At 39.1% G+C, this 13,092-nt stretch overlaps 1 protein-coding gene across 9 annotated transcripts in view; it reads right to left on the bottom strand.

Annotated features, from left to right (window-relative positions):
- The window catches only part of TBCCD1 (TBCC domain containing 1), a 36,853-nt gene that overhangs the window by 23,180 nt on the left and 581 nt on the right, over positions 1-13,092 (bottom strand). For 8 of the 9 annotated variants that reach the window (XR_002828224.1, XR_002828223.1, XM_023750574.1 and 5 more), the window contains exons 2-4: positions 10,658-11,036; positions 7,435-7,590; positions 1,334-1,700 (exon numbers count right to left, since the gene is read on the bottom strand). Coding sequence is in view for 7 of the 9 variants with exons in the window: in XM_023750574.1 (XP_023606342.1) it covers positions 1,334-1,700; positions 7,435-7,590; positions 10,658-10,993 (859 nt within the window). In the remaining 2 variants the exon portion in view is untranslated. Of the gene's footprint in view, positions 1-1,333; positions 1,701-7,434; positions 7,591-10,657; positions 11,037-11,651; positions 12,748-13,092 lie in introns of those variants that run through there. The other variant, XM_023750575.1, reaches the window with a different exon arrangement.

Raw genomic sequence — 13,092 nt, 5'->3', positions numbered from 1 at the left:
GCAGTTGGAGGGGACCAGGCCTGCAGGGGAGGGCAGTTAGGGGTAACCATGCCAGCAGGGGAGGGCAGTTAGGGGCGACCAGGCCGGCAGGGAGGGCAGTTAGGGGCAACCAGGCTGGTAGGAGAGGGCAGTTGCGGGGGACCAGGCCTGTAGGGGAGGGCAATTGGGGGAGACCAGGCCGGCAGGGGAGGGCAGTTGGGGGCAACCGGGCCAGCAGTGGAGCAGTTAGGCATCTATCTGGGTGGCAGGGGGGTGGTTAGGTGGTGACTAAACCGGCAGTCAGACATCCCCCTAGGGTCCCAGATTGGAGAGGGTGCAGGCTGGGCTGAGGGACATCCCCCCGCCAGTGCACGAATGTCGTGCACCGGGTCTCTAGTTTTAGTATAATCCTAAGAGGTTAGATATCCTTTTTTTCTACTAGTTCCTACTCTAACATTTAAAAATTTATTTGCATCTATATTCTTTTATCAACATTAAGAATTATGTAATATCTCCTATGTATTTATGGGAGACTTACATATCTGAGAGTCTTTGATTTCATACTAAAGCAATAGCTCAGTTGAATAGAATTCTTAGATCACTATGTTTTTGCTCAAGGTTCTGTAGTTGTTGATCAACCATTTTTTGCATTATAAAAATTTGACACAAAACTGATTTTTTTCTTACATTTGTTGCAAAGAACCTATTTTCTCTTTATCTTTAAAATTCAGAGATTATGAAAGTATATTCTAGGTGTTTTTTTCATTAATTTTGTCTGACATTTGCCTGAATATAGGCACCTACTTCTCTTAAAACTTATACCTGGGCCCCAATAAGTCACATGGCACCTGAACCTATCCCTTTAACCATTGCTGGACTATTGGGAATAGATAACTAATGCAACCAAAGCCAGATTCTATGATAAATTTAAATTTCCAATTTAGAGATATCTAGTTTGCTTGTGTCTGTGGAGCTAGAAAGGACCTGAGGTTGTATAACTGTGGAATGGCCAAATTCTGCTGTGGTGCATAATAGGAAGACCTGAAGCAAATGAGCCTATGAGAATGAGAGGAAGAAAGAGTCAAAAAGAGAAAAGCAGAGCAAAAAGAGAACTAACTGAAGTTGGAGTTTCTGTTAACTGAAGTCAAAATGATCTGGACTAATAAATCCTCTGAGACTACTGCTGCCTTGAGAGAAAAAGGCATATATACAGAAGAAAAATGCTCCCCTTTTCGCTTCTATAGTAGCAATATTTTATAGGTCTTCTACGGAAGATGTGTGATCATTAATATCAGAAAACACTAGGTTCTCTAAGTTGTTATTCAAATTTAATATAGATTAAAGTATTAAATACCTTGGTGAGCCCAAGCCAATTTCTTTCCAGACTTGAGGCAAGCAGAGGTACCAAATGGATTCCCAGTCAAACAGGCTCTCAACCAGGCTTCCAGCTTGTAGAAAGAAAAGGTCTTAGAGATCTTTGAGAAGCCACTTTCTGCATGTAGTGGTTGCCACAGTGCAAGCTCATGAAGTGGGTATATCTTCCTGGTTCTCCTCACTGCACCTTCAATAAGAAAGCTGAGTGCCACCACAGCTTCTCTAGAGACCAGACTACTATTAGTCGAATGAGATGACGCAGTGAGTTGTTCTGGATCTAAAAGCAGCTCAAGTAGATCTGACAGATGATCATAGACAAACGTTTGGTGACTGTAATCATTCCAGTTCTAAAAAACATTTAAAAAACAAAACACTCTTAACAGAATAAAGAGATTCTATTAAGACCTGAAACTTTTATACTTTAATTATTTCGTATTTCTACTTTGCCTCATCCCCAACAAAGAATTTCAGGTGTCAAATAAACCTTATAAGATTTTGTGTGTGTATGTGAGAGGTATAAACAGATTCTCTCTCCACCCTAGCCAATTCAAAATACTAATAGCTAACCCTTAGTGTGTGCCAAGCACTAAGTGTTACACAAAGTTTAACATATTTAATCCTAACAATGATCTTAAAATAGCCCATTTTATAGATGAGGAAGTAGAGATATAGAAAAGTTAAAAAGCTCTGGCTGGTATGGCTCAGTTGGCTGGAGCTATATACCCCATATACTAAAAGGTGACAAGTTCAATTCCAGTCAGAGCATATACCCAGGTTAAGAGTTCTATCTCCAGTTTAGGCACATGTGAGAGGCAACCGATCCATGTTTCTCTTTCACATCAATGTTTCTCTCCCTCCCTTCCTCTCTCTAAGATCAATGAAAAATTTTTTAAAGGTTAAAACTCACCCAAGGTCACACAGCTAGTAAATACTCTAAAAGTTTCAGATCAAATATAAAAATAACCACCTTGAACATCCATTCAATGAAGCATTGGGTTTCTTCAGTTACCTGCTCAAATTACAAAATATTTTAAATTCCACTGGATGAAACAAGGCAACTAATCTTACAGTAACTAAATTTAAGAGAGGCTATAACTTTAGGAATAAGCTTTGAGTTAGCAGGTGTCCCAATGATGGGGCTTACTCCTTTGACAGATTTTTTTTTCGAAATATGAGCAGTGTTAAGTGATGAATTATAAAAACTGAATAAGACATAGTTCCTGCTCTCAAGGAACTCAGAGTCTATGAGTGAAAAGACAATATAAAAAAAATCATAACACAATGAGATAAGACTTGTAGCAAAGATCTGTAAAGACGTTCTATGAGTATGAGAAAAATGAATTCCACTTGGGGAAAAAAAATCATAGTGGGTGCAGTGTGAATAGATTCTTGATTGATGCTGTTAGGCAAACAGACAAGGAAAAAAGGCACTTGAGCATAGGAAACAGCATATGCCAAGGCCCATAGAAGTAAAATTACCTGCTGTGTTCAAAGAACTGGAAATAATTCTGGGTGAGGTAAAGAAAGCATGCTGGTAAGTGACAGCTTAAAAAAAAAAGTTAAAACAGTAGCCAAGACCAATCATGAAAGGCGTTGTATACTAGTAAAACACTAAGACATCTGGGCTTTATTTTGTGTGCCAGGGACTTAAACATATTTTCTCAATAGCTATACCTTTTTTTTTCCTTTTTCATAAACTCTCATTTGGATGCCAAAGGACATATCAAAGCAGGGCTATCCACAGCCTCACCTATTCTTCCTTCCTTTTGTTGCATCCCCCTCCCCCATAGTAGGCACTGTGGTGGTTCCATAGAGTACAATGCGAAAACGCCAATGACAATGAGAATTCACTGATGGAGTTTGTATAGAAGTGAGATATAATGCTTCTGCATTTGAGAAAATCCAGTATAGTGGGTGGACTGTAGACTAACAGCAGGGTGACAAAGTAGGACCTAATTATAGAAATTAAGGCCCCCCAAAAATGGCATTAAGGCCTATATAAAAGGAAGAAAAGGGACAGACTTTTAAACAGTTATTTGGAGGCACAATCAGTAACATGATAACTAACGAGGTATGGGTGATGAGAGAGAAAATATGGGTGGCTGGTGGACTTTCACTGATATGGGGAATACAAATTAATTCAAGTAAAGGGTGATTGTACTCTAGGGACACACAATCATCTCCAAAACTGCAGTACAGGTAGGTCTCATTTGAACTATAACTGGAAAGCCATCTTGAACCTGGTTCTCTCTCAGGGGCCAGTGTCTCTCTGCATGTCTGTTCCATTCTCTTCTTTTCCTCTGATTACCTCAGAGTTTCTAATCCCTCATAACTCCAGGTCAATCATGAATTTAATTGACTATTCTGGTCCAAATGCCACATGAGCTGTCAAGTGAAGCACCCATCACCAACTGGTTTTCTTTGATCCCTGGGGATACTGATTAGGCCAGGTCATCATTTCAAATCAGAACAATTTTAAATACATACAAGTGAATTGGCTACTCTAGTCAAGTGTCCATCCCTGGTCTAATCAGTTGTTGGGAGAGGTCACAATATAGCACAAACTGGAATCACCATTTACTGGTGCTACTACGCAACAAACCTCAAGCTCATATATTACTGAATTCTCACAGCCATTAAGAAATAGGCATTAAAACCAAGATGGCGGCATAGGTAAACACTGGAGATTGCTGCCTCGCACAACCACTTCAAAAATACAACTAAAAGACGGAACGGACATCATCCAGAACCACAGGAAGGCTGGCTGAGTGGAAATTCTACAACTAGAAGGAAAGAGAAAAGCATACCGAGACTCAGAGGAGGTGCGGTGCAGAAGTAAAATACAGAGGTACAGAGGCGCATGCGGAGAGGGCTGGTGGCTGAGGACAGGGTTGTCTTTTTCAATCGGGAGGGAGTCTCAAGCTCTGAGCTCCAGTTCCGGGCGAGTCTCTGGGGACCCAGACTCATACAGGGAGAAACTGGACTGTCTGGCATCGGTCGGAACTCGAGGGCAGCTTTCTCTCGGGGGGTGCTTGCAGCGATTGCCGGGACACTGAGAAGCAGGGCCTCTGAGGGCAGGACTGAGAGCAGCCATAACTGCTCGCTCCGCCCTGTTGATCCCCTGGGACCCCACCCCGCCCAAGCCCGGAGCCTTTTGCATATGAAAGGCCTGGCCCTTTGCAATCTGATAATTACCTAACAAACTGCAGCTGGCCCAAGGCCCCAGGGCAACTTGCATTGCATCACAGCTGGCTTCTGCTGGATAGCCTCAGGCAGAGGCTAGATTAGCACCTCCTTTGAGATCCAGGAGCCAGTGTGCCCGGTGGTCAGAGTGGGACCATCCAGATTGCAGCTCCTCGGATCCATAAAGGACACACTCAGGGGGCAGACCAGTGAGCACCAAAGCTCCATTGAAGCAAGTCTTGCCCCGGAGGGGTGTCTCCAGCACAGAAGTTCACCCACTGCAGACACAGCTGATTCTCACAGTCAATTGGCCTGGAGGTCAATCCCTTCCAGTGTTACCTAAAACAATCAAGGCTGCACAAAGCCCACAAGGGGGTGCACCAAGAGTGTCTACCTCAGGTAATTGGGGAGGCTGAGCCACTGGGCCCTATAGGACACCTAGCACAGAAAGCCACTCTATCAACACAGGGAAGCATAAAAAATGCGGAGACAAAGAAACGAGACACAAATGACAGAAATGGAGGAAAGCAAACTACTGGATATAGAGTTCAAAACCACACTTTTAAGGTTTTTCAAGAACTTTCTAGAAACCGCCGATAAACTTAATGAGACCCTCAAGAAATCTAGTGAGACCCTCGAGGTTGTGAAAAAAGACCAACTAGAAATTAAGCATACACTGACTGAAATAAAGAATATTATACAGACTCCCAACAGCAGACTAGAGGATCGCAAGAATCAAGTCAAAGATTTGAAATACGAAGAAGCAAAAAACACCCAACGGGAAAAGCAAAATGAAAAAAGAATCCAAAAATATGAAGATAGTGTAAGGAACCTCTGGGACAGCTTCAAGCGCACCAACATCCGAATTATAGGGGTGCCAGAAGAAGAGAGAGAGCAAGATATTGAAAACCTATTTGAAGAAATAATGACAGAAAACTCCCCTACCTGGTGAAAGAAATAGACTTACAAGTCCAGGAAGCACAGAGAACCCCAAACAAAAGGAATCCGAAGAGGACCATACCAAGACACCTCATAATTAAAATGCCAAGAGCAAAAGACAAAGAGAGAATCTTAAAAGCAGCAAGAGAAAGAAACTCAGTTACCTACAAGGGAATACCCATACGACTGTCAGCTGATTTCTCAACAGAACTTTGCAGGCCAGAAGGGAGTGGCAAGAAATATTCAAAGTGATGAATGCCAAGAACCTACAACCAAGATTACTTTATCCAGCAAAGCTATCATTCAGAATTGAAGGTCAGATAAAGTGCTTCTCAGATAAGGAAAAGCTAAAGGAGTGCATCACCACCAAACCAGTATTATATGAAATGCTGAAAGGTATCCTTTAAGAAGAGGAAGAAGAAGAAAAAGGTAAAGATACAAATTATGAACAACAAATACACATCTATCAACAAGTGAATCTAAAAACCAAGTGAATAAATAATCTGATGAACAGAATAAACTGGTGATTATAATAGAATCAGGGGCATAGAAAGGGAGTGGACTGACTATTCTTGGGGGGGAAAGGGGTGTGGGGGATGCGGGAAGAGACTGAACAAAATCGTGCACCTATGGATGAGGACAGTGGGTGGGGGGTGAGGGCGGAGGGTGGGGTGGGAACCAGGTGAAGGGGAGCTATGGGGGGAAAAAGAGGAACAACTGTAATAATCTGAACAATAAAGATTTAATTTAAAAAAAAAAAGAAAAGAAATAGGCATTATCATCCCCACTTGGAGAAGAGAAGCCTAGAAAAATAAACTGAATTGCCTAAAATCATGTGATATTAAGTGGCAGAGCCAGATTTTAATGCAGGCTACCTTAGTTCAAAACACCATCTCTAAATGGTGCTCATTCAGCAGGAACTATGTTTGGCATCTCTATGGTGTGGAAATAGCAGGCAATGGTTGGCATCTCTAATACATCTGGACTTGCTCATTCTGAATTTAAAATAGAGATAGGGCATCTATGTCCAGAGAGAAATCTAGAATGGAGAAAAACTTAGGACCATTGAGATATATGAAATCATGGGAAGAAAAAGAATTATGCTGAATAACTATGTCGAATGAGAAAACAAAATTTGCAGCATCCTAAGCAACAAAGGCTTGTAAGGGCCAGAGGGAAAGAGGCTCATGAAAAGTGAGAAGAAGCAGAAGCAGAACCAGGAGGCAATACCATCATGGAATATAAGGGTGAACAGATTTCTTCGAAAAAGGAGATTAAAGAGCCTGCACATGATAAAAATATTGAGATCTACACTTAAGGTTTTAAAAAATACTTTTACATAAACAGATAAAAACATATTTTTATAAAAACATAAAGAATAAGATTTTCTAAAACTCAAAATGTGAGGCAGTTAACCATCTGTATGCCATAAGCATCTATAAATGCAAGCAGCGGATCTTTTTTAATTAAATTCAAAATATCGTGGCAGTTAACTGGTTAAATTTAACTTCTAGGATATCACATCACAAATAATTACTTAAACATTCTGAGCTTAAGTATACTTAAGCATATTACCTAAACATAAGATATTTTTAGAAAATTTTTCAGATTTCAACAGACTATGTAAACACTCCACCTTTTTATTTATCTTTAGTCAAATAAGCAGATTCAAATTAACATTTGCGAAAATGGGAATGCTAATGAGAGTACAGTGAATGATATGCCTGAAAAACATGTGATTTTTGTGTCAATAAAGGAACTCAAGTCACTTCTCTATTTTAAGATTGCACACCTTGATTTTATTTTATAATTTGGAAAAAAAAAGTGAAAAACAAAATAAAACAAGCCAGAAAATCAGTGGCTTTTATAAGTAATCACAACAAAATTTTTAATGAAGGCAAACAATCTCTCTTACAAACAATCTCCCTTTCAGAGAAAGACACCGAAATTGAACAGTACCTTATTATGACAACTGGATTTTTCAGTCAGGTCAGGAGATTGAGATCTGTTTCTGGGACTAGGCCACTCTTCTCCAATCAAAGATGTCCTCAGGGAGACTTTATTTAACTGTTGTATGTATAAGAAGAGCAGAAATTGTAGGGTGTCCACTGAAAGCTGTCCAAGAAGAAAATAAATGATGAACACAGGTCCTAAAACCATATCAATCACTAGGTTTACAACTAAACAGATATAGTAAAAAAAATTCACAACAGGTTGCTGATCCTAGGAAGACAAATGTATATAGAAACATTGCTAGCATTTGCTATGTATGTCTCTCATACACAGACGTAGCAGTTTCTAAAGCTAATTAAGCTGGAGTCACCTTCTTGGAAAGCTGTGTAGCATCTATGGCCACAGACATTTTCTCCCAAAACTTATGAAGAAGAATGAAATACATACTTTTTAAAAGTATAGTATTGCAGAATTTTAAAATTACAGTTAAAAAAACACCTTAGCAAAATGGATAAATAGATCGATAGATAGATGAGACAAAGGAAGACACAGAGGTCAGTTTAACTAAGGCTCACATACAGACTTATTAAGTAAGAAAGTTTAGGATATCAGTGCAACACCTAAAACTGTGTGTAATCTTTTTGTGTATGTATATTTTGTAGGGAGCAGGCCTCAGGTTTTCATCAAATTCTTAAAGGGATGTTTGCTTGACTTAAAAAAGCAACAAGGGCCGGTCTTATAGATGTTTATAAGTGATTTCTTATTTGAAGGATGTGGTTTGAAACTCAAGTTTTAAAGCTCAGGATTATCCTAATATATGCATTTCCATACACACACAGGAGAGGCAAAAAAGGAAAGTAATACACCTGGCTAAAAATACTTATGTTTACCCTGATTCCCAACCTGGCTAAAAGTTGCTATTGCTAAGGAACTGAAGAAAAATCGATATGAGAGAGACACATTGAATGGTTGCCTCCCACACAAACCTGGACCTGGAAGCGAACCTGCAACCCAGGTATGCGCCCTTGACAGAGACCCTTCAGTGCATGGCGACACTCTAACCACTTAGCAACACCGGCCAGGGCAAACATTTTTTATTTTCCTAATTAAATTATCTGAGATAACTGTAGATTCACATGCAGTTGTAAGAACTCAAAGAGAAATCCCATCTATACTTTACCCAGTTTCCCATCTTGCAAAACTACAGTGATAGTCAAGATACAAAATATTTCCACCAACACAGAATCCCTCATGTTGCCCTTTTATAGCCATACCCACTTCTCTCTCACTCTCACCCCCACTTCCTTAATCCCTAACAACCACTTATTTGTTCTCTATCTCTATAATTTTGTCATTTCAAAAATATTATATAAACAGAATCATATAGTATATAAACTTGGGGGACTGGCTTTTTTAAATGAGCATAATTCCCTAACTTTTATTCTTTCATATATCTGCCTCCCCAGCGGACTACCAGATCCTTCTCTTTTTCATTTTTATATTCCTAATAAGAATAGAATGTGGCACATAGTAAGCACTCAAAAAATTTGGAGTTTTTATTTATCTCTGTATCTATAATATCTTCTACTGGGGCTAGCATATAGTAGGCACTAAATAAATGTTTGATTAATGATTAATCGTAATGCCCCTCTTGGTTGCTTGCCAAACTTTTTTTCAATCCCTCAAAACCTTGCTTATATATTACCCCATGTGGCAAAGACTGGCTAGATGCTAATACCTTTTCTTTTCTTCCTGGGCACACAATTAGATGGCATTTCCCAGTCTACTTTCAAGCCTCCCCAAAAAAGTAAAAATAGAAGAGAAAGACTGTGAGGTCCCAGTGGGCAAGGATGTGGCAACTTGTATTATATTTGCAACTGTTCACTTCCCTATCCTTCAAGAGGCTTATACCAACCTCGGGATTTTCCTTACTTCCTGTGAGGTAGTTTACTTTCCCCCTTCACTGATTTTAGGAATGGACATAAGAAAAAACTATAGCCAATGGAATGGAAGTAGTCATAGTTTATGTTACACATGAGTTTCTTCCTGCTTTGTTGCTCTTCCCTCTGTCGCAAGAATTGAAGAGCTACCCAGAAGCTGTTTCTTCAGCGTGGGTCCTCAAATAAGAACAGAGAGCCAAGCCACAGCCTGGAAGAGATCCATAGCTAAGATGTAGTCTACATGTAAAATAAGCAAGGGAAAAAAACACCTTTGTTACTGTAAGCCACTAGAATGCCATTTTTGCTTGTTTGTTTTTAACTACAGCAAAGCTGACTAATATAATAGTGGCTCCAAAAGATAGAAGAAGCCTGGGTCCCTGAGTCATTGCTTGGACAACAAAAGCCTAGAGATGCTGTGTTGCATAAATGAGAGATAAACTGTTACTGTGCAAGCCACTGAAATGCTGGATTGCTTGCTACTGTAACTAGCACATTCTGATTAATATACTTTCTCTGTGAAGTCCTTCCTGATCATCAGCATCAATCATTCTCTTCTCTATTCTATTTCTGTATGTTATGTACACTTTTAATTATTGTACATTTTACACTATTAAATAGCACTTTTTACACACCAGCTTTCCCTACTAGTCCATGAGCTCCATGAAGCCATGAAAGCAGAGATGCTGTCCTAATCTTTGAATTCCAGCACATAGCAGATGTTTACTTTAAAAGTCAGGTGGTTCATAAGCACTCATTGACCTCAAAATACTTTTTTTAAAAGATGTTTTTATTGATTTCAGAGAGAGGAAGGGAGAAGAGAGAGAGAGAGAAACATCAATGATGAGAGAGAATCATTGATCAGCTGCCTCCTACACATTCCACACTGGGGATCGAGCCCCAACCCAGGCATGTGACTGGGAATCGAACTGTGACCTCCTGGTTTATGGGTTGACGCTCAACCACTGAGCCACACCAACCGGGCAACCTTTTCAAGTCAATGAAAGTATTTCCCTCTTTCAATTACAGGGTTCCTGTAACATTGCTTTGGAAGTAGGTGAATAAGGATTGCTAACTAGGACTAATTCATTAAGTACTGCCAAAGTGGTTTTTGAAAATTTCAAAAACCCAAGGGGCGCTTTGGGATTACAGTGATCATTAACCTAAAACCACATACTACACAGCTAGTGTATACATTAAAAATTTAAAAATAAAATATTTTAATTTAAAAATTAAAAGTTGAAAAGTTTATTTTCCAAAGTAATTAAGCACACATACATATAAAGCCATACCTGATTTCTCTGCCTTTCAACTTCATCCTCAGATGTGCAGTTGGACAGAATCTCAGACCATTCCAGGCGCTCTTCCGGTGTCTTCACTGCAAGACTATCAAATATTTCAAAGTAAAGCCACGCCAGATCCTTAGCCAACTGCAGCTTCCCACATGCAATGTGCCTCCAGGTTGACCAGTACAGGCGTGGGTAAGCTCCCTCTGTGGCCCGGGTTCGCACATAGGTGGAAATCTTCCTGAGGTAGTGAAGACTGAACTTGGATGGAGGAGGGACCTGTAAGGCACCCACTATAAAGGGTTCTGCTTTCACCCAGAGGAGAACTCTGGACTGATCCATATTATCTCTAAGGACATCTGTGTAAAAAGGCTTCTTTGCATACCTAGGAAACAAAATTTCTTCACAAATTGACTTGAAACAAAACTCTTTATACAGTTTTTATAAGGTGACCCCTCCCCTGAACTGTTTTTAAATGTACTCTATCATTTTAAAAAGCAGATTTAGATCATCAATCAAAAGAGCAGAATGGATTTATTTCAGTTCTCATTACAATCTATTTGAACAAGAAAAATATTGTGATAAAACAAAATTATTTTATTTGAACTGTTCAAAGTGGTTGTTTTAGGAAGAGTGTATAAATGCGTAAGGTATGAGTTGGAAGAAAAGAAGAAATGGGAAAAAGAGTCATCCTTTCACAAGAAATCTTGCTCTACCCTGAAGGGGAACACTAGTCAAAATTAAGGGAATAAAATTTCAGAGTCAAATCATTTACACAGAGAAGCATCGATTAGACTGTCAAACCTCAGGGGAAAGGTAGGGGAGGGTGGAGGTAAGGGGGAGAGATCAACCAAAGGAATTGAATGCATGTATATAAGCCTAACCAATGGACACAGATAACAGGGGGGTGAGGGCATGCTTGGGGGGAGGGGAATGGGGGGATAAGGACACATATGTAATACCTTAATCAATAAAAAAATTAAAAAAAGAAATCACTTACACATGAGGATGGTTGGTTAAAGATTTGAATGTGTTAGCTGACCATAAGCTCAATATGAAGCACTAACACAAAATGGCACACAAGAATGCTCATGTAAATGTAGGTTGCTAAAATAGATCAAGGAGAGTTAAAGCTATTCTCGGTAAAAGGTATAACCTATCATGTTCAGGTGCAAGATTTATAGGTTTTGTTTGTTGTTTCTTTGTTATAATAACAATATATAATTTTTATAGATTATTTATAAAGTTTCTAAAAATAGAAAATGAGAAAATCATCCACAGTCCCACCACCAAACAGAAACTTGTTAATATTTTACTGTACTCATTTTTCTGTTTTTCTACACATAGACTGGATGTTAATTTTGAATTTTCATAGTTGTGATAACACCATATACATAATTCCAAATTACTTTAAAAGCTTCATAATACTCTAAATAAATGTACACCAGCTTATTCAACTCTTCTGTTTTTAGACATTTAGTAGGTTTAAATCTTTTCAAAAAAACAAGATAGGCAAAATATTGATCTCTGTTAAAGATGGGTCATGAGCACATGGGGGTCATTTACCTAATTTACTGTTGTGTATGTTAAAAATTTCCATTATAAAAAGTTTAAATATTTTCACTGCCATAAATAATGCTACAATACCACCTTTCTGCATTAGGATTATTTCCCAAAGAAAATTTTCCGATGTGCATTTGTGAAATGAAGTAACTGACATTTCTGAAGCTCCTGACATACAGTTCCATTGCTTTCCCAAATGATTGTATCAAGTTGTACCCTCACTTGGCCCACGGCATTCTCTTCACTGAGTACTCTTTGCACTAAGTAACATCACTTTAAAAAACCTTCCTTATGTAACTGATGAAAAAAGTTTTGTTATTATTATATTTTGTATTTGATTCTAAGAAAATTGTGCTTCTTTGGGGAATTATCTGTTCAAAAAATAACTGACATCAATTGATTGCTTACTATGTGCCAGCTAGATAGCATGCTAAGTATTTTTCGCACTTCACCTGTTTTCATCTTCACAACCACTTGGAGATTCGTATGACTATCCCATTTTTAGATGGAAAAAAAAAAGGAGGCTTAGCAAAGTTAAAGGGACGTATCCAAGTCACATACTTAAATTGGCACAAGTCCTGGATTACAATTCAAGTCTGTCTGACTGGAGAACCGTGTTGCTTACAGTTGTACTTTAAGAACCCAGTTTTGGGGAAATCTCTGAAAAACGGAAGTGGAGCCAGAAGAGAAATACCAGAATGAATGGCTTTAGATGCGAGGCCATATAAAGCCATGTTCCACGTGAAGGAACATGGGAGCTGGAACCCAAGGGATGGGCGTGAGAGGGTAAAAGGGCAGCTGTTTTCGCAGATGGGAATGGTCTGGCCTCGTTCTGAATAAAACCAGACCATGAAAGTTCCGTGGGGAAGACAGTCGTC

Source organism: Myotis lucifugus, unplaced genomic scaffold (assembly GCF_000147115.1).
Source record: "Myotis lucifugus unplaced genomic scaffold, Myoluc2.0 scaffold_14, whole genome shotgun sequence".
Classification (NCBI taxonomy): domain Eukaryota; kingdom Metazoa; phylum Chordata; class Mammalia; order Chiroptera; family Vespertilionidae; genus Myotis; species Myotis lucifugus.
Note: the sequence above shows the minus strand (reverse complement) of the source record. Positions and strands in the feature narration are given on the sequence as shown.